This window comes from Elaeis guineensis, chromosome 3, assembly GCF_000442705.2.
Source record: "Elaeis guineensis isolate ETL-2024a chromosome 3, EG11, whole genome shotgun sequence".
Classification (NCBI taxonomy): Eukaryota; Viridiplantae; Streptophyta; class Magnoliopsida; order Arecales; family Arecaceae; genus Elaeis; species Elaeis guineensis.
Window position 1 is genome coordinate 59,095,089 of NC_025995.2, and position 21,833 is coordinate 59,116,921.

Below are 21,833 nucleotides of genomic sequence, written 5' to 3' on the forward strand. Positions count from 1 at the left end.
TATTCATATAATTTTCAAAAAATTGAACCACAAAAATGATTTAAGCATAATAACTATCCCAAGTACTATTTCTACTCAAGGCTTCACTATATCGGGTCTTTCAACTGGAATATATCAATTTGCAATATTAGTATCTGCTTTACAATCTCAGTGATTAATGATGCATGTAAGTATGATATTATTGAGCTATGTAACTTTTTTATGCAGATTGTTATTATCAATTGCTCCTTTAATCATTACATTTGGAAAGAACATAATTTTTTTTGTAAAAGCAATAATTTCTTAATTAGATCATTTTTCTTTGATGAGATTAAATACTTGAATGAAAAAAGAAGAAGCATTTTTAAAAACCCTTCTTTTCTTTCATTTCAAAATTATTATAAATTTCAATTGACTGAGCATTTGGATTATTGGAGTTATCATGTGATTGGTTTAGAGTTTACGTGTTTAACCATAGGCATTCTTTATGGAGTAGTATGGGCCAATGAAACATGAGGATTTTATTGGAATTGGGATCCAAAGGAAACTTAGGTATTTATTACTTAGACTATATTCATGATTTATTTACATACTAAAATAAATCAAAGTTTACAAGATACGAATTCCATACTTATAGCTTCTACAAGATGTTTTATAATTTGGATATGCTATTTTGGGGTCAATCTATTAGGAATGGGTTTATATAGTTATGGTTCATTCACATTAACATCTAACTGAATAAGCTACATAAAAAGTACATAAAAATATTTTCCCATATATAATGAAAGTTTTCTTGTTCGACTTTTTGTTTTGACAACCTGTCAAAACAAGATCTGCATCTCATTACAACTCTAATTCACTTTATTTTTGTTGCATTGTGCAGTGCATGATTTTAAAAAAAATCTTCAATTGAAAGAATTATAAGACTTTTTGTCTCATTAATGAAATACTATCTACAAAAGTAATTAGATAGGATAGTTTGTACCCTGTCAATTGATAACAAAAGAACAAAATAAGGATAAATACCAATCCCTAGAGAGGTAAAGAAAAAAATCTCAAATTTATTCAATCAATAAAGGTACAATAAGCAAGATTCACTCCTTATTTGCTGGTGGATTCCCACAACAAACAAAACAAGAAAAAAGATAAATTAAATATGAATACAGCATGAAAAAGATAAATTGTGGATGAATAATTATACAAAGATAGACACTAGTTACCCAATCCCCCCTCTTAATTATTAATTTTATTTTTTTCTTTAATTAACTCGAATTGAAATTTTTTTTTGAAATAATTCTGCCTTCCTTACAATATCACAAATAATTCCTGTATGTTGAGGACCTTTTTTAAAGAAATATAGAACAACAGGAGCATTTACATAAGTTTGATTCCAATACGTTTGCACAAGCGAGAGGGGGTTAGATCATACATACTGAGCTCTTAAACTATAGAGGGCCTGCAAATGGGCTGTACTGGAACAGATCAGGTTAAGCTTAGTCCAGACAGAGTTCATCCGGATATTATCAGCTACAAATGAAATGAGTCTCATTAAGCTCCAGAAAGAACTAGATATTTAGTAGATCATGTGTAACTTTGGGTCAACTGAGCTCACAAATTTGTTCAAGGCAGGCGTTCTTTTGAACAGAAATGCAATATCACATAAGTCTTTCAGAAGTTTTTTTCACGCTAGTATAAGATATATGTCACTTGGTTTACCGTCGTTTGAAGGCAGGCGTTCTTTTGAACAGAAATGCAATATCACATAAGTCTTTCAGAAGTTTTTTTTCACGCTAGTATAAGACACGTCACTTTGTTTACTGTCGTTTGAACAGGGCATCTCAAGACGAAAATGCCCTGAGCCTACAAGCCTTCAGGCATTCATCTGAAACTTGTTGTTAAAAGGAGGAAATAAATTAGAAGAAATTCTTTATGCACCATGGCTGACGTAAAAAATCCGATGCGGAGCACACCATCTTATCTCATTGATCTACGTAGCCATCACTTTCTAACACACATTTAATATCGGTAATTTTATATTTTTATTTAAAATTTTGAATAAAAAAAATACTTTTACTCTTTAGAAAAAATTTATGATATCTTATATCTATATTATGGCATCTACAAATGTCCAGAATCCACTACAGGAGATTCACTTAGGCACGGCTGAATATCCACGGCCTACTTATGTTTCTGCTTTTCTAACTGGTCAAACTTTTCCAATTACTCAGAGAATTTTCAGATTTAGTTCTCTCCAAAAAAAATACCAATCTTCTTAGTGTTCAATGTACCTTTCGATAAGAGGATGAATACTCGAACTTAAGCAGATCAATTAGTGCTACGCTTGCCTTGTTAAAGCAAGAGATAAATATATAATTTGATGCGCAGGATGTCATAATTTGACACAAGATGTCATAATATACCATTAAATATCATAATTTTTTCAAAGAGCAGAAGCATTTTCATCATTCAAAATTTTCAAACAAAAAAAATAAAACTGTAAATATTAAATACGTATTAAAAAATAATTAAACCAAAATATAATTTTCATTTTATGACATCGTGAACTATATTATGATATCTTGCATGCAAAAAATTATAACTTAACATAAGATGTCATACTATATCAAAATATCATAATTTTTTAGACCATATTATGATATCCTGTATACTGAAAGTCGTAACTTAATGCATACTAAAAGTCATAACTTAATGCAGAATATCATTATATGCCAAAGAATGTCATAATTTTTTTTTAAGAAGAAAGATATTTTCGTCATTCAAAATTTCAAACAAAAAAATAAAACTACAAACGTTAAATATGCATCTAAAAATATACACTCCATATCGAATTTTCTACCCCGCCCACGGTGCATAAAGAATTTCCCAATAAATTATAAGATAGAGGGAGGCAGTCTATGCGAATTCAGGACAGGTTAAAGGAAATTCAGACTCGTACAACTTCTAGGCCAGTTGTTGACCATGACATGGCACAACGCTGACCATATTTTCCTAGATAGGCTGCTTGTTAGGCCCCGATCCCACGCATGGGTTAAAAATGCCCCAAGCAGTTAGGACACAACCAGCTTAGCAAGGTCAGAAGTCAGGCATCAGGTCGAACAATATTCACTCTGCATTTATGGATGCTAATTGTCGCAAAGACTGGACATTCTGCATACCAGAAAGTCCAGAAAATCCAAAAACAGCTCTTCTCAGTTGACATGGACAGTCATAAGAAATAACAAATTAAATCAAAATACAGCACTCTTTGATTCTTTTGGTTGGAAGAGACATGAGAATCAGTTCAACGATATGCCATAAAGTTTAAAATACATGAACTAAATTTGGTACATAATCACAATTTTGCTATGCTGTTCATTAAGGAATTCCATCGTACATGTTAGCGATTGCAAAAACATCATCTTATGGCAAGACTGCACAAAGCCTCAGCATCTATTCATTTTTCCAAATTAATTATCCGCCATAATAACCCAGCAATGAAAGTGACACCAGAATACTCACTGAAAATCCTATAATTCTATCAAAATTCAAACCCGTAAACTTAATGATACTTCTACACCTGCTGCAAGTTTAATGGTACTTGCTGCAAACCATGGAATATGCTAATTTAAGTATGGGATGCATATAATGAGGTTTTAGGGAAGTACTAATAGCTTTCTATAAGTTATCAATGCTACATCCTCGGTTAACTGTACAAGATCAACCCCCTAACCAGAAATTTTTGCAGAGATCCTTCACCTTCCTCATCTATGAATCAAGTGCTCATTGCCTGGCCTCGCCATGAGAATCAAGATTTCCCTTCCACCAGATCTAACCACTGAACAAATCACCAACCCGAAACATATGTTTATTCATGGCATCATATAGGGTTGAAATGAAATCCTCAAGCTTCTGTCCTGTTGTCAACATTAAGAGTTATGACTGAAAAGAAGCGATGTGAATTTTAAGTGACTCCACAATGCATCATCAAGCATCAGCTAACAGGAGCTATTCATTCAAGCTGCATAAGTACAATACGTCAAACTGTATATTTTCCATTTTGATACCTCAGATGTGAAGAATTAAGACACAGTTGAGCTCGAGGTAAGAGCACCATCTCTTAGCTGCTGCAACGACACATGCAATGTCCTCTGCACCGTCTCAGCAACCAACCTCAACCTCCCCTGACTGACATCACCTGCAGAATTCCCATTTGCATATTCAACTGTTCTCGCTACTCTCTGCTTGCACTTTTCCCAGTCTTCAAAGCGCAACCAACAAGCTCTGCCACCATGGCTCCCATCCATTCCAAGAAAAGAGATATGAGTATTTTCCCCGAATGAATATTTTAGTCTCACAGATACACAGTAAGGTAGCCATGCAGCTCCACCAGCGGCATTCATGTGGGGTATGTGGGCAGGGTCAAGGACGAAGGTAAGAGCAAAATCTACTGAATTATGGACTCGGTCATGATGAATATTACTTTTCGATGCAGTAGTGCTCTCAGAATTCTCATCTAAAACTGAGCCTGAATGATTCTCCAAGCACAATTCTATTCGGGCCCTCTGTGCAGTAGCTATGTCTCCACCATGCGCTTGAGACAATCCTTTTTTCCATGATATTAGCTTTAAGAATTCTCGGAGGACTGAAACAGGTAAGGTAAGGAGGGTGATAAAAGATGCAACCCTAGATGCATCGTAGGGCTCAGAGGCAACACGCCTGCTGAAGTAATCACAAATCTCATTAATTTCGTTAGGGGCTAGTTCTTCTTGAGTGTTGGTTAGGGTTTGCTGCTGCTGCTGCTGATGGTGGAACCGTTTGACACTCAAAACTTGCAAAAGAAGTTGGACGCGGTGAACACTCACAGCAAAAACATAACCCCTGCAGGGAAAAAAAATGAGTACATTTAGCCAAGCATATTGCCTATTGCAAATCCTCATGTAAAATTGGCAAGGCATATCCAATCAGCAACAACAGATGAAATAGGAAATAAAGTATAGAGGCTTTACAAGGAATATCTGCTGATTCCCAATGAAATTAAGAAATAGAAACAACCGAGTTGCAAAACAGAATGCTCAGGTTTAGCATCTACTTTCAGATATTGTTGGTTAAACCTTGTGCCACACAGCAGGGTTGAAGTTTCAATTTAAAAGATGTTTCAAATTTGGACTCCTAAACCAAAGTATTCACCAAGTCAGGTTTGGTCTTTTGGTGTGGTTCAGTTTGGTCTCAAAGACACATTTCTTTGGCAAACTATTGCCTAGAAAAGAAATTCTACAAATTTGATGGAAGTTACAATCATGTAGATACATAGAAATAATAAAATTAGTCACTGATAGATTTATTCTATGGTAATTAACACCAACCAGGGCTTGATACATGATAACAATTAGAAATTACCATTTCTAAACTTCTTGACAGATAAATCTGAGTAAAAGTAGTCTATAATAGTTGAAGCTATCATAAATCATCATATCTATATTATAAGGAGAAAACAATAAATTGCACTTCTCCAGGAAGGTCACAAATCACAGTACCAATGCTCTAATTGAAAATTCCATCTCTTACCCCACAAAGAACCGCAATGCTGGTTGCTCCTGATCCAAATTTAGAAGTGCCCCTTCATTCTCCTTTAAAATCGAACCCAGAATCTCTTTTAAAAGATCTGGCAACTGTGCAAACAACCACAACACACCGAGATATTTGAGGATGCCTCTTAACACCTTTTTAAGAGCCGCAAGGGGAACCCAACCACCTCCATAACCTCCATCATCCCCCAGCCCAATAAAAGCCGTATTCAATTCCCCTTTCACATGCACTGGGAAACCAGTACCTGGAGAAATACGCAAAGGTACCCCAGAGATCCCTGAAGAAGCTAAGATTGCATTGCTGACTCGGCTTAAGCTACCAGCTACCTGGCTTCCAACTACAGGAGCTCTAGCCATTGCACTGCTAGCACTCACATTAAGGCGGGTGGCGTTAGGTGCTGGTGGTTGACTACCTGAACTCGGGTTACTGTTGCTTGAACTCAAATGCCCACCTGAATGTGCAGCACCAGAAAAACTGGGCTCTAGAGCATTCAGACCCTGCGCAACATGTTCCATAATGAAAGGTCGAAATTGTGGACATGGCAATGATCCCCCAGCAGCTGGTCCCCCTTTAGGAGGGGTTGCAGGCTGTAGCCAAACCTGATCTCCAGCAAAGCACCGCATGTCCACAGCAAACTTTTTACGGTATATGATACGTATCCAATACGGACCCCGTAGCACAACAGAGACATCAAAAGGCAATAAAGAGCTAGGAACAAGTCCCGGTCCACCTCTTCCTGCAGCAGATAACATTGCAGCACCATGAAGATTGTGACTGCCCAGTTGGGCCATAACAGCAGTTGGTGCAGGGGCGGAAGATGCAGGTTGGATAACATTTGATGATGAAGTGTTCGGTAGAAGTCCTTGAGATGGGATAAAATTGTTCTGCTTAGGTAATGGGGAATGGTTTGGAGGAACAGGCATAGGCATTCGTGCAGGGCGTATTGCACCACCAAGAGCAAGAAGAGGTCCTGCAGTAAGCTGGATGCAATCCAAGAAGGATGCAACCTCAGCTCCATTGACAAAATCCTCCAAAAACTGCATCACATGGATTCAATCATGTATAACATTACAATACATCCACTTGACTACAGATGTTAATAAGGTACTATGACACAAGATATCAGATACAGGCAGACTTATTAACTAGATGAAGATATGTAAGAAAAGCAAAGAACAAAAAATTAGTAAGAAATCAACTTGAAAGTCTTGACTTTTCAGAAGTTGCTGAATGAAATTTATCAGCCTAAACTCCTTATTATCCGCAAACATCAACAATCAAAATTTAATACAAAAATCAACAAGCACAAAAAAAAATGTTAAATAATAATTAGATAGAATGAAGACACAGATTTAGAGGCAGTCCATTTAACAATATCCAGAGAAAACAGAAGGCTATGTAGCGCTGAAGATCGCAAAATTGAATCAGTGCCCTAGCCCTTCCTACAACAAGGCTAAACAAGAAAATCTATATCTGAAGTTTCAACGCATAGGAAGGCATTACGCCTTAATCTAAAGCTAAACCAGTCCAACAAATTTTCTGATCCTTGACACGTTTTCGTCTACATATATAATAGGAAAGGCTTTAAGGCCTTCATCCAGCTGGTGGCCTTGAAGCCTAAAGCTGGGCCCATTTCAAAAAAAAACAGAAAAAAAAAAAAACACTCTGCCCCCTCCCAACTTAGGAAAGGAGGAAAAAAAAAATATGATAATCTATTCTCTCCTTCACACAGTACCCTGGCCCCACCACCCTTAGAAAAGTATTTCTTATTATCTTGGTATCTTTCCATATTTTTCTTCTTTAATTAAAATTTTCTATTCATGCTGAAGAGAAATGTTCCCTATAATTAAAATATTCATATATGAAAAAATCTTTTCAATTAAAACTAATTCCCTATAATTAGAGACTATGCAAAATGTTCTCACATGTTTTAATCTTAAAATATCATAACCATCCATGTACAACGAACATGCACATGCATCGCACATGCTGGACTCTAGTGTAAATAATGACTTTGTTCAACCATATAAACTAAAATAAAAAGTCAAGCAACTATTTTTTATATTTTAGTTGCTTATAATTTCTTTCTTTGACGGGATATTTGCTGACAATTTCAGAGCTGCTTTTTTGTGCCTTCAAGCTTTAAGAAGTTGTTACCATGGAGAAACATGCATCAGACTGTAGAAAGAAAGGCACATTTTAGACACGTACAAACCTTGGTATGTGGCCAAAGTTGATCAGGAGAAACATGCATTGTACAGCCTTCCTTACCAGCTTCCCATTCAACAACAAAGTGTACAATCACAGGCATTGAGACATAACTAAACCACAAACTCACGAGACCAACTGCTTCAATCTTGAAAGTTTTTCTCATCTGTTCGGATAACTTATCAGCAGCCTCACCAGTTCTTTTAGTTACAGATTGCAACTTCGTCTCAGAATTTGTATTGCTATCATCTAGCTTATCATCATCCTTTACACCAATTAATTTTCGCATCCCACAAGCAAATAAGCATGCATTAGAAAGCCTTCGTAAATCTGATACAAGCCTCTGAATACTATCAGCTTCAATAGTCCTATAACTCAAGACAACACCTTCTGGATCATAATGGATGTGGGAATCAACCTCAGATGTATTGGCGATTCGTACACCAGAGCCCCATAGTGTTGTAGTACTTCCTTTATGAAGTTCCCATAATTCCCTGAAATGCGGGTCATTGATTTTAACATCCCAGCACATACTTCCAGGCTTGCCAAGATGAAGGCATATGTGCTGCCATGAATCATCCCTGGCAAATGGTACTCGCAACCACAAGTTTGAGGATGGAGTTCGCAGACCCACTTCTTCAACATAAGGAATGTCAAGGGCATCCATCTGGCTGGTTAGTTGAGCATGCTTAATACAGAGTGAATAGTGCCTGACAACATGGAGGAGGATTGAAACATATATGTTTGAAGGAGTAATGCCATGATTTGGTTCAGCAAGCAGATTTCCATACATATACCCGCTGGATCTGCATGTCCGTACTGATGAGAATGCCAGTGAAGCAGTAGGATGACAGTGAATCGAATCTGAAATTTTCTTTCTTTTACGCTGTTCAGTGCTAGATTTTAAACCTTGAAACGATGGAATTAGAGTTAGAAAGTCTGAAAGAGTGTGCTTTGTTAATTTTCTCTTATGTTTATTAATGGCATCATAGCCTGAGGCAGAGGAAATGCCAGATTCTGCTGTTTGGCCTACAACAAAAGCATTAGTCAATTCGCAAAGTTGTGGTTTCTATAGAAGCAGTATATTTAGCAAACTAAAATAGATCTGTAGGGTTTCAGGCTTACGTGTGTATGCAACCAGCGATAAGCTATATCGCTTATCTTTTACAGATCCAACCAAATGACCAGTTGATGAGCTTTTGAAGTTATTCGAACTGGTACTTTGTACTGAGAGACGAGGACCAGTCGTTCGCGGTGGAGGCAAAAGCTGAGATGATCGGCTTCCATCAACCATAACAAGGTCTTTTGGAGATTCATTCACCAATCTTGCTTGATCCTCCTCCATAGAAGAATATTGGCCAACCTCGCCAGAATGTGGAGACTTCAGAGAGCTCAAGTCCTGATCAGATTTTGAAGCTGATAATTTTTGAATAGATGAGTTCCTCGCTGGGCTTGAAGAGGAAAGGGAATTTGTAGTGCTGTTATGAATTAATCCCTTCAAATTGTTTGATAAAAACATTGAATTGCTTGAACTAGTAAGACCAGCAGAAACCCTTGCAATATTATTGATTTGAGATTGTTGTAATCCTCCTTCCCATTTAGGTGAGCTAACTCCAGCCTTTATACCTTGATGACTAGTAGGAAGAGAACCTAGGTGGGACAAAGGGGACATATTGTAAGATGCAGAGAGGTGAGACATAACTGGAAAAGGAGGACCTGATGCAGCTTTCTCAAACTCAAACACTTCATCGACAACAGATGAAAAACTTGACTGTGAACATGCAGGAAGCTGCAGACTAGGTTCCAATCCAAACTCAGGAAGAAGATCATGCTCAGAAATCTGATTGCAAGCCCCCATACTTGGTAAAGAATGCATCTTCTCCCAATCAAAGAGGCTCAAATTCAGCTCATCTTCAACCATTTGCATCTGACCAACGTCAATTTTATTAAAACGTATAACTTCATTAGCATCACTAATCGAATGGGACTTTCCACCTGGATCAGTTTGTGTTTCTAGCAAATTGAAAACTGGTTTGATATCTTTGTCAAGCTGCATCAGCAAATAATACGAATTCCCACATTGAGGAAATCCCATTAGCAATAAATCTGAGCCATGCAATATGGATTTTGGTACCTTTATATTAGTTGCAGACTGATCATATACCTGCAAAAGTCAATAACAGCGTTGTAACAGCACAAGTATAATGGCATGCATCTGTAAATCTAACAATAAATTATAAATTATGAGAAACTACAATAATATTTAGCAATGAAAATGTTATGTAACATCAGGAAATGGACAAAATATCCAAAAGTATAAGATGAACAGAGCAGATTCTAGAACCAGCTTGTGCTTTTTAGGCCTAGCAGAAACCCTTAGACAAAAAATCAAGTTGCAAACTTCTTACAGCATGTGTTGCATTAGGTTGGTCAGTATTTTTCATTTGATCTTCTTGTAATTACTTATTATAAAGATAATGAAAATTAATCCTTAAAATAGTGGCTCTCAGGAAGCAAGACACTTAATAAGTGGCAAAATCACTGCAATTAGGATGCATAAGGTTGAATTTTTTTTCCTTTACTAGTATTTTCCTTTTTATAGTCCATATGTATTTCATTATTTAACTCAAAATGTGGATGTAAAAAAGAAAGACATTCTTCATCTCTCATGCAATGTCTCCTAATGCCAACAAGTTTCACTTCTCCCCAATAGGCTTCTCAAAGCTGGCATGCAAACTCTGAAAGAGCTGAAAGTTTCAACATAATCAAGAGATCATAAGAAGCCATTCGCGAAAGAACCCTTGTAGCATGAGTAAAACGAGGGGTAAGTTAATTAGAACTGTTATTGCAGATCTTTAAGTATAGATCAAGTCCAATAATTTTTTCACAAAGAACAAGTGTGAGGAGCATGGTGCATTGGTACAGATATATCATTAACAATGGGTAGAATGATAAAGATTGAAATTTAACAAGCATCTAGATAGTAGCCTCTTCGATAGATCTATTGGAATACCATATATACAGGGTTGCACAGACATGGACATGGGAATCAAATTCGGACATGAATAAGTGCTTGACTCGGCAAGAGGAAGAAAAGGAGATAACGGGATCCATAGCAAAATATTTTTTTAACTAAAAATATTTAATTTTAATACAAAATGTTAAACAATATTATATGTTAAGGTTTTCCAATATGCATGTTTCTCATGCAAACTTCCCAATTACCTTAAGGATTTTCTGAGAAATGATATTTCATAAAGTTATTTTAAAACTTACAGTATTGACCGATCTCTGAAATGTATGAAAGATGCAATTAAAATTTTTATAAGCATCCAAGTGTCTAACATATAATTGATTTGGACACATCCAATACGAATTCTAAGAGTTGGACAAGAGAGTCAATGTAACACAGAATATGTATCTTTTGTCTTTTTTGCTTCTTGCTTCATGACTTCTGAATGGACAAATCAAATGATTTAATAAATTGGATTTATCTCCTCAAATTGTAGATTGTATTACAGATCCTATCTGCAATTGTTTACATCAAAGTTACATCCTCAACTCGATGGTGTCCTTATCATTTCTCATCGATGTCATTGGTAACCTTGTCTAGGATTTCATACTCTTATTTTCAATCTCAACATGTACTGAAGCATGCATATCAAGTACAATATTCTGCAGCCCCATACCAGAATGTATCCATATTGTAAGCAAGGTGCAGATAAGGTACTGAGAGGTACATACGGATGCTATAAGACCCAGACAACTGATCAAACTGTGAAAAAGGCCAAGTTATGGATCTATAGTTCAGCATCAAGTCAATAGGAATGAACCTTGAAATTATCATTACATATCTTTATGTAGGGCTGAAAACAGATCAGATACAGATCGGATACTGCTATATCCATATCCATATTTGTGTTATTTAACGAATATGGACAAAGGATATAGATATTAGTAGGATGCAAAAATTCATATCCATATTTGTTTTAAACGGATATGGATACAAATTGGATACCAGAAATATAGATATAAATACAGATATAAGTTACATGATTGAACTTTATGACCACAGAATCAAAGACATTACTAAGTAGATGATGAATCAAGTTAATAGCATGTTAATGTAGTTATTTATTTTCCTCAAAAATTCATGAGTGCTATATAAAATTAAATAGAATTACACATACGTACGTACATACATATATATATATATTAAAACAAAGGCATCTACATTAGCAGAGCCTCTGTTCGCCATGTGTGCAAAAAAAAAAAAAAAAGCAAAATATGACGGGGGCAAATGTGTAGCTGGGAGCGAATGCACTGCCAACGTTTCTAAGCAAAACATATGACAGTGGACGACCCGATGACAGACACGATCATGTCATGGGGCCTGGGGAACAACAGCTTTGTGGTTTGGAACATGTCGGAATTTGTGCAGGACCTCTTCCCCAAGTCAAGCACAACAATTTCTTCAGCTTCATCCGCCAACTCAACACCTATGTCTCACCCTTTAATGTACACGGGGCAGTTGATATTCTCTGGTGGCCCCCTTCTAAATCCAGTTAGAGATATGGGGGGCAATGAGAATGCTGCTGGATTAGGACCAAATGCTGAGAAGGAATCTCATGTTCATTATGGGTAACGTGGAGACAGAGGTCAAGCAGCAAACTCTCTCCCTGTGTTTGTTCTTGGAACATTTCACAAGAACCCTCCATCCAAACCCAAGTGATTTCTTGCATAATATTTCTTCTGATTTCTCCATTTTGGAACTGTTTAAGTAGTGGCATGGATCTGCTCTTGTGGGATTTATGATAAGGAGGTGCTTCAACAGCAAATTCTTGTAGTTGAGGATGAAAATTAAATTATGACTGCTGTTTAAGTTAATGCTGCAAACTGTTGTAAGGTTTTAAATCTGCAAGCCAAGCTGATGCTCTAGATGAGAAAACATGACCATAAGAGTGGTCATGCTATCCAAAGCACCCAGATCTTCCATGGTGGTGTTTCCTTCTTTGCTGATTAATTATTCCTGCCTGCAAAATAGCTGGCCTCCAGCGAAGGATTGTCATCAGATGTATTTTCTTTGGCGCAAAAATTTTTATGCAGCTGTATGTCTTTTTGTACATTCATTGGACGATCGTGTTGGGGTTCTGATCCGTCAATAGACAATCCTTTTTATCTTCATTAGATTTGAAGTTTTAGGGATCTCAGCTGTTGTCTTTTCCAACTTAATATTTTTTGTTAGAGTTTTTGTAAGTTTTCTTGAATGCTATGGTAAAAAATTATTATTGGAATTAGCAGTACATATTGGAAGACCTCTAAACATGGATGCTATCACAGGATTTGTTTGAAGGTGTAGGTCTGCTACAGTATGGAGATGATTTAAGCTTCCCTGTACAAATAGATTTTTTGGTGTTGGGGGTGGATGAAATTCCTTTATCCAAGATTTTGATGTACAAAGGAATATTTGTTTGCCACATTGTTGTATGAGAAGCAGGATTATCATCGACTCTTCAAAAAGATGTGAGAGAAGATTGGTCTCTTTTGTTTACTCAAAAGAATTAATGTTCACTTGGAAATTGCTCTACTTTTAACAGATTGATCATTCAATGATCACAGATCATGCCATGAGATTTCATAAGCCCATGTCAAAAGGAGGCGGGCGTCATGATACTCGTGGACATGGGGAGACTTCTGTACTGGCCAAGCCTCCATTTAACACATGTATCTTAAAAAGAAGGCCTCACTTTCCCCCATCCTACGCGGCATCGATCCGTGTAAACCCTGCTTTCTCGAATCTGGATAGAGAGAGGACCCGTGTCCCTCCTACTCTTCATCATCTTTATTTTTTTCATTCGCTTTGTTTCGTGTGTAAATTGGATTCAAAAGGGAATTTTATTTAATTCGTTACCTTTAAACATCCGGGTTAGACTCAGTCTCCGTCGAGCTCTCGATCTTGATCTTGATCAGAAGAAGAAAGACCCGCCAGCCCCGCCCCCACCAAGATCTTGATTTCGATTCCGATTGGGAGTTTGGTTCCATTTCCACCTCCGATCAGTCACTGGTGCACGGTTTAGAGAATCTTGATAGAAGTTGGCGAAAAAAGGGAGACAGATCGCCTAAGAAGGGGAGGGATGTCGAGAATGATAGTGGGGTGCTAAAAGACTATGGAAGTATTTTTATCTTGGTGACGGAGATGATGCTTTACATTGCTCGTGAGGCTTCCAAGGTCTCCTCTTTTCCCTCTATCTTTTCTTATTATGGGTTCTACTATTGGGACTTCTTAGGTTTTTTTTTTTTTTGTTTTGGTTACAAACTTTTAATTGCCTCTCATATTCAAAGAATTGACATCGATTATATGACACTCCGCAGATTAAAGACATCAATCGTAAGGGGAAAATCAAAGAAGTAAAAGAAGAGAGAAAAAAATTAAAGTTTAGATTTCTAAACTATTTTTTTTAAAAAAAAAAGATTTTTAAAGTTTAAATCTCTAAAATTTCAATATCAGAAGAAAAAAAAAATTTTTCTCAATTTTTAAAATTTAAATCTCTCGCGAGCTATCAATTGGAGGCATGCTTACCAACTGATTTCTGATCAGTATCTCACAAAACCACCGTCTATCACTATATTGATATATTTTTGCTCCACCTAAAGCTTGAAGATGCTGCTATCATTGGTGGTAGTGGTGGCCAACGAGCAACATTGTCGGCTTTGCTATTAGGAGAGTTGGGGAGTACACAGAGAGAGGAACAAAGGAAAAGAGGAAGGAGAGATAGAAAAGTTTAAAAATGATTAAAGATAAACATGGTAAAAAATGATGGATTTATGAAAGAGCTTCGCAGAATTAGGATCGTCGATCTTCACAAGATTTGTCTGATAATTTATAATCCATACTATGCACAAAATATAATTTTTTTAATAATTTTAATTATTTTTTGAAATATATATAGAATAGATAAATAAAATAAAATATTTTTTAAAAAAATTGCATCCCATGCATTGCATGGGGTTATAAGCTAGTAAATCCAGATATTCGGATATATATCAGATAGTTGTCTATTCATATTCATATCCATTTTTCTTTAACAGATATAGATACGAATATGAATATTAGTCAAATACTCAAATTTCTATCCATATCCGGATAAATTCGGACACAAAAACAGATTTGGATAGATATTATCCGATCCACTTTCACCCTTATCTTTATATATTGAAATCATATTATAATAATATCTAAAAAGTTAAAGCTTTTTCGAACATCTATAACGACTTTAGCACACCTTGAACGTCCATGATAATATAGGGGTTAACCATATGCAATGTAGCCCATACAATACACAACTTCTACTTGTAAAATGATATTGATAGTTGTTGGAGTTCAGAGTAGAACAGAGCATATATCTACTTAAAAAGATAAAAGCAGCACAATGGCATTGATTGAAATGCACTTTAACAAGTCAAAAAGAAGAAGGGAAGAGAAAGGGAGATCTGAAGATTCTAAAGCATGAAACACAGCCAAATCGTGCAAAGTATCAGTAATTTAATATTTTAAAATGCTTCTTATGGAAAGGAAACAAGTCATTCATAAATTGCAATTACTACCTCCTTTTTCTTCGTGGCATTTCTTGAGACTAAAGATGGAAACAAGGGTTACACATGTACCAAGATCAAACACAAAAGGAACAGATCAGATGCTCAAGTTTTGAGAGGAAAGGATGTTGCAAGATGGTATTTAATTGGAAACCTCCACCTGCTGTACACCACCAAAGCCATGGTTGAAGGTTAAGTAGAGACGAAGGGCGGCGGCTCAAAGGCTGAGGAAGAGAAAGAGAGAGAGAGAGAGAGAGAGGGCACATACATGGTGATGTCAAGAAGAGAAAAGGGGCACCATCAATATCATTATTCGCCATCTGCATTTTGGTGGAAGAGGAAGTGACGTAGCAAGGCCACGTTTTAATGGTAATAGAGGAGGAAGATGCACAAAATAAAGAAAACAGCAAATACGAGAAGAAAACTCTCTACTAGAATTTTAATTCAATATCAAAATAGACTGCCTACGATGTTGGCCAAAAGGCTGTATTTATAACAGAAAAACCCTAACTTGATGCCTAAACTACCTAGAATATTCCAAATTTATTCCGAATACAAAAAAGGTAAAAAGATTAAAAATTCCAACTTGTCTAGGATCTTCTAAGCTCCAATTGACCTGTCAAACGAATGAATTTAGCCCCAAAACTGGACTGTGAAGGCAAAGCAGTCAGACACGTAGAACACAGAAAGAGCTTACCGAATTGGAGTCTTATAGGCGATTCTAACTCGAGATGAGATATTTATGCTCGTTTTTGCACGACAGGGTCAAAATCGTAGACACAATCAACAATCAGCCTGATTTCTTGCCCTTTCAGATCCAATCCATCAAATCAAGATATTTACCAGCTAAGGCATCTACGTGATCCTTCCCAGGTTGAAAAGAATTCATCCTCGAGTTAGAAATCTTCTCTTCCTCTAACAAATCACCTGTATAGGGAACCAAGTACTTCATATTGAACACATCAGAGATATGGAGATGACTAGACAGCCTCAACTGATAAGCATTATCATTAATCTTTTTATCTTAAGAAGATCAATTTTTCACTGGCTCAGCTTGTTATATTCACCAATAAGATATCGATCAATCCTTGGTCAGAACAGCCCACATGAAGTCACCGACTTCAAAAGTCAACTTCTTTCGATGTTTATCAACGACCTCCTTATACTTGACATTATTGACCTCAATTTTTTTCTTGACGGACCAATGGATAGCCTGGATTTCTTCGGCCCAGCTTCTAGCCTTCACACTAGATTGGCCCTTGGAAGTTGATAAACTGAGCTGAGACTAGAACACTATTTAGGTTTGACCCGTAGACTATTTGGAATGAACTGCAGCCTGTGGATTGATTCATTGAACGGTTGAAAGCAAACAACCTGCGCTAAGGCTAAATCCCACTGCTTCAGACGTTCACAAGCAAGGCTCCTCAATAAGTTCCCAAGGCTCCTGTTAACGAACTCAGTCTAACCATCCGTCTCAGGGTGATAGGCTGAGCGAAACTGCAGAGATGTGCCCAACCTTTTCCATAAGCTCCTCCAAAAGTAACTTATGAATTTCGTGTCTCGATCGGACATTATGGTCTTGGACACTCTATGGAGAGGCACAATCTCTTTGAAAAAGAGATGAGCAACATTGGTGATATCCAGAGTTTTGTAACAAGCTATGAAGTGCGCCATTTTAAAGAATCAATTCACAACCACTAGCACTAAATCGCATGGCCTTTGGGTCATAGGTAATCCTAACACGGTCCATATTGATCTCCTCCCATGGATGGTTAGGAAGCAGGCAAAGGAGTATACAATCCAGCATTAGTCACCGTGCCCTTTGACACTTGACACATCCGGCAAAGCTTCCCATGTCGGATCACGTCATGCTTCATCTTTGGCCAATAATACTTGCTGTGAATCAATATTAGGGTCTTATCTCTCCCGATGTGGCCTTCTCCATTACACTCCTATACGATTTTCTCCCGCAAAAAACAATCGAAAATATAGAGCTATACCATTCAGAATAGAAAGCCATCCCACATCTGGTAGTTAACTCGATCATCAGCCTGAACCTCCTGCAGAATGATAGCAAAGTCTAGATCGCTGGCATAAAGGTCCCTTAAAGCAAACCACCTCCACTCAAAGAACACCCAGAAGCTTGGTTGTCCTGCTTAGCGCATCCGCCACTTGATTCTGAGCACCAGAATTGTGCTTCAGAATAAAGTGAAACTCCTACAAGTAGTTCACCTACTTGACATGCCTGTAGCTCAGCTTCTAACCATTAACGTATTTTAGGACCTCATAGTCAGCATAGAGAATGAACTCCCTCTGGACTAGATAGTGCTACCACTATTGAAGAGCACTAACCACAGCATAAAACTTAGCATGATAAGTGTAGTTTAGCTTCGACCTTGATAATTTTTTGCTGTGGAAAAAAATAGGTCACCTTTCTTGACTGAAAACTCCAGCCCTGATAGAAGAGGCATCGCACTCCACCTCAAAGACCTTGAAGAAGTCTAGAAGCAAGAACATTGACAGAAACAATTTTCCGCTTGATCTCTTCGAAGGCAATCTACACCTCTGGAGTCCACTGAAAGTGACTCCCTCATGCAATCAGTCATTGGAGAAATAATGGAGCTAAAACCTCCGATGAACATGTGGTAGAATGATGCCAAGCCATGGAAGCTCTGCATTCTAGTGTTGCAAGGTACTAGCCAATTCTAAATGCCTACACCTTGGATCCGCCCGCAGCCTATCCGCTATGAAGCTGCACTTCTTAGTGTTAGCGTACAACTCCCTTAGTGTGTCAAGAACCACCTTAAGATGCTGTAGGTGAGCTTCCAAAATAGGATTATAAATGAGAATATCATCAAAATAAATCATAATTTTATCGATGTGAGGCTGCAACACATGGTTCATTAGCCACATGAAAGTGCTTGATGCATTGGAAAGCCCAATTGGCATCACCAGCCACTCATATAGGCCCTCTCTCGTCTTGAAGGTTGTCTTCCACTCGTCCTCAGACCGAATGCGCAACTGCTAGTAGCCACTCTTTAGATCAATCTTTGAAAAGATTTTAGCTCCAGTAAGCTGATCAAGCATATCATCCATCCTCGAAATCGAAAATCGATACTTGACAGTCATTCGGTTGATCACCCTGTTATCTATGCACATGCGCAACAAAACATCCTTTTTTAGGACCAGCAATGCAGACACCGCACAAGGACTCATGCTTGGCCTAATGTATCCTTTGTCCAGCAACTCCTGGACCTGCCGCTGCAACTACTGATGTTCAGGAGGACATACGGTACACCAGCTTATTCGACAGACTCGTCCGTGGAGCAAGATCAATATCATGCTGAAAATCTATTTCGAACGGTAGTCCTATAGACAAATCTTTAGAAAAAACATCAACAAACTCCTAAAGGATAAGATGCACCAAGGATGGGACTACTCGCTCAACCAACTCGTCCTTCTTCACCAATGCCAAGAAATAGCCAATCTCCATTGCTTCCTTCAAATAAGAGTGCTTCGTCAGAAGGTTGATGCTGATCTCTGTCTTTAGTTTAGGTAGATCCTCCTTTATCGACATCAGAGTAATCTTCTGACTGTTCTTCCAAAACGAGTAGATGTTCCAACAACCATCATGAGTGGTGCTGCGATCATACTGTCAAGACCTCCCTAAAAGCATATGGCAAGAATCCATAGCAACGACGTCACACCAAACTTTATCGAAATACTTCTGTCTGATAAAAAATAAAACAAGACTGAGTATCGACAACCACCTCGCTCTCTTTTCGGAACCATGACAGCTTCCGAAGATGTTTTTCAATTGTTAAGTTCAACTTAGTGACGGCCTCCTGAGAGATGTTCTCATGGCTACCTCCATCGATAATGATCTTGCAGATCTTTTTTTCAATGGTGCAATAAATATGAAAGATATTAATCTGCCTCCAATCTTCTTTCTCCTTTTGGGAGCAAATAAGCTCTTTCGAATAACTAGAGTCTCTTCACTATCTCCAAACAGTAAAAAATCATCTTCTTCACCTCCATCATAAGTAGGCTCTCGACCCTTATCGAATAATTTCTTCTTCTATCAGTAACTGCTATCTGGACCAACCAGCAAGTTTCTTACATGCTCCGCATATGCCCGATCTCACCATAGTTACAGCACCACAGTATGGAAGACCCAACTGAGGCTACAAACAAGAGGGGTAAAAACTGTGTTGCGCCACGTCTGTTTGATTCTTCGATGCTTGGTTGCTCCATAAGGGAGGACTAGACCTGAGCACAAGCCTTCATCATTGCTGCTCCTCAGCCACTAGCACGATGGTAAGCCTCTTTGACCATCCACAGAGAGTGGAGCCTCAAGACATCTTAGATCTGCTACCTTAGTCTACCAAGATATCTCGCAACCATCTGTTTCTCGCTCTCCGTCAGATAATTTCTAGTGACCAGTTGATAGAACTTTTCTATATATTCGTCCACAAATCTAGCCCCTTATTGAAGATTTTTGTAGACACTAATATAAGGACTGCATACAGTTGAAGGGCAGGAATTGCACTTTCAACTTCATCTTTTTCCAGTCTTGGATCTTCGGCTTGTCTCTGCATTCCCTGATCTTCTTTAGCTGTTGCCATTGTTAGTAAATCGGGTAGGATGCACGCATAGATTTAAAAAATCATTTCAAGAGCAGCGAAAAACGAATCGGATTAAACCCTTCAACCCCACATGCATTAGATCTCATCTAATTCTATCCAAACCCAAAAGTAAAGACATGTATATAATCTGAAAAATAAAATAAGGATGAGATCAAATCTCAATACCTTTGCATGGGTAGAAATTCACCGCTATCGATGATTTCAGATTCAAAGATCCTCGAACCGCACACGTGTCCGACCTCTACAGGTATCCATCGGGTCAACCTTGGATCCTTCTTCTCGTGGTAGATCCTTCTTCTCCAAGTAGGATCTCAGCCCTTTAGAACCTTGATCAATTCTTTGATCTTGACTGCAAACTCAACTCTTGAACTGCAGCCTTCTTCTCGTTTCTTTCTGTAAAAGAACTCAACTCTTGGCATATAGAAAGATGGACGCCCAACCCTTGGGCGTGGAAAGAGAAGGAGAGTGGGTGGCATGGAGAAGGGAGAGGGAGAGATCTAGTTTTTAATTAAAAACAACTGACCAATAAAACCCTAAGAGACCTCTTTATATAGGCCTTTTTCTGATTCAAATCAGGAACCAATTAACTTAAAAAGGCACATCCTTATCTCATAAAGATTTCTATCTTTTTAATCTGATTTTTTTTTATTAAAATCAGACTTAATTGGTAGGACATCAGCCCCTTTTGGTAAGCAAATAGGGCACCCCAGTCAGATAAGGCAATCTAAGTGGGCACCCCATGCAATACAGGGCTGGTGGTTGGGGCACCAACCCTTGGCACCCCATTCTAGGGTTTTCATGCAAGAGAGGGGGCATGGCCCCTCTCTCTCTCCTTCCACGCCATGCCACAAGAGGGGGCGGGCCCCTCTTACATTATCCAAGGGGTTGGTGCCCCTTGGTCCTGCCAAAAATAAAGGAAGACGCCACCCCTTCTTTTCATTAATTCCACACACAAAGAGGGGATAATGAGGAGATAATTTAGCAAACTCATTGATTTAATCCAATCTTTTTGGACTCACAATTAGGCACCCAACTAAACCCAAATGGATTTAGGTTAGGTTCAAAGCTATAGACTTAATCCAATCAAAGTCTCAAAAAAAAATTTAGTTTAACCATGTGCTAGCATGGTTCTCTTGAACCCAATAAGATTTCAATAAACCCTAACCCAATTAGAACTTCTTAAGTCCAATTGGTAAATTCAAGATTAAATCCCTTAATGTGTGACCCCATAAATTCCATTCTATCTGGTAGTGAGATATATTGTGATCTCCATCACAATATCATCGAAACTCTTTTCAATGGATTGGAACAATTCCAACTCTACCCTTCAAGGGTCATCAATCATCAAGACGATGCCCGATGAGTCCCACAATCCATCAGTGACACCTAGCAGTATGTAGTGGCAACCCAGTAAAATGAAAATATGAACCTCTAAGTACAGTTATCGTATGATTCAGTCCTTCTATCGTGAGTTCCGACTTGACGGAGGTCATGAAGAACTCGTCAGACCCCATCGTCAGTCATAATATGCTAGATTGGCTCGACTCGAGTTCATTTGTGAATCCCGTGGAAACTCTTTTCCAGTATTCACACTTGCTTTGGCTAAAGACTTTCTGAACTCAGTCTCGCAAATTACATAGGACTTCTCCTTTTCTACCAAGATCGATAGATTCCATCTAGGTGCATCCTATTCCAAACAGCAAACCTGAACCTACTGAAGCCCACATATACAGTAAGGACCCGAATGGCTAAGAACCAAAAAAATGTGCAGTCAAACTCAATAACCTCGTTGCAAATAGCCAATGACACCGCAGGTCAAAG

At 37.9% G+C, this 21,833-nt stretch overlaps 1 protein-coding gene across 4 annotated transcripts in view; it reads right to left on the reverse strand.

Moving 5' to 3' along the window:
- Positions 1 to 3,299: 3,299 nt before the first annotated feature.
- Positions 3,300 to 21,833, reverse strand: part of LOC105035406 (mediator of RNA polymerase II transcription subunit 14) — a 78,809-nt gene continuing 60,275 nt past the window's right edge. The window contains exons 5-9 of one of the 4 annotated variants that reach the window (XM_010910954.4): positions 9,908 to 9,937; positions 8,899 to 9,823; positions 7,781 to 8,802; positions 5,545 to 6,602; positions 3,300 to 4,857 (exon numbers count right to left, since the gene is read on the reverse strand). In XM_010910954.4, the coding sequence (XP_010909256.1) occupies positions 4,059 to 4,857; positions 5,545 to 6,602; positions 7,781 to 8,802; positions 8,899 to 9,823; positions 9,908 to 9,937 (3,834 nt within the window). In that variant the 3' untranslated portion in view covers positions 3,300 to 4,058. Of the gene's footprint in view, positions 4,858 to 5,544; positions 6,603 to 7,780; positions 8,803 to 8,898; positions 9,938 to 21,833 lie in introns of all 4 variants that reach the window. The other 3 variants (XM_010910952.4, XM_073253786.1, XM_010910951.4) reach the window with 3 other exon arrangements.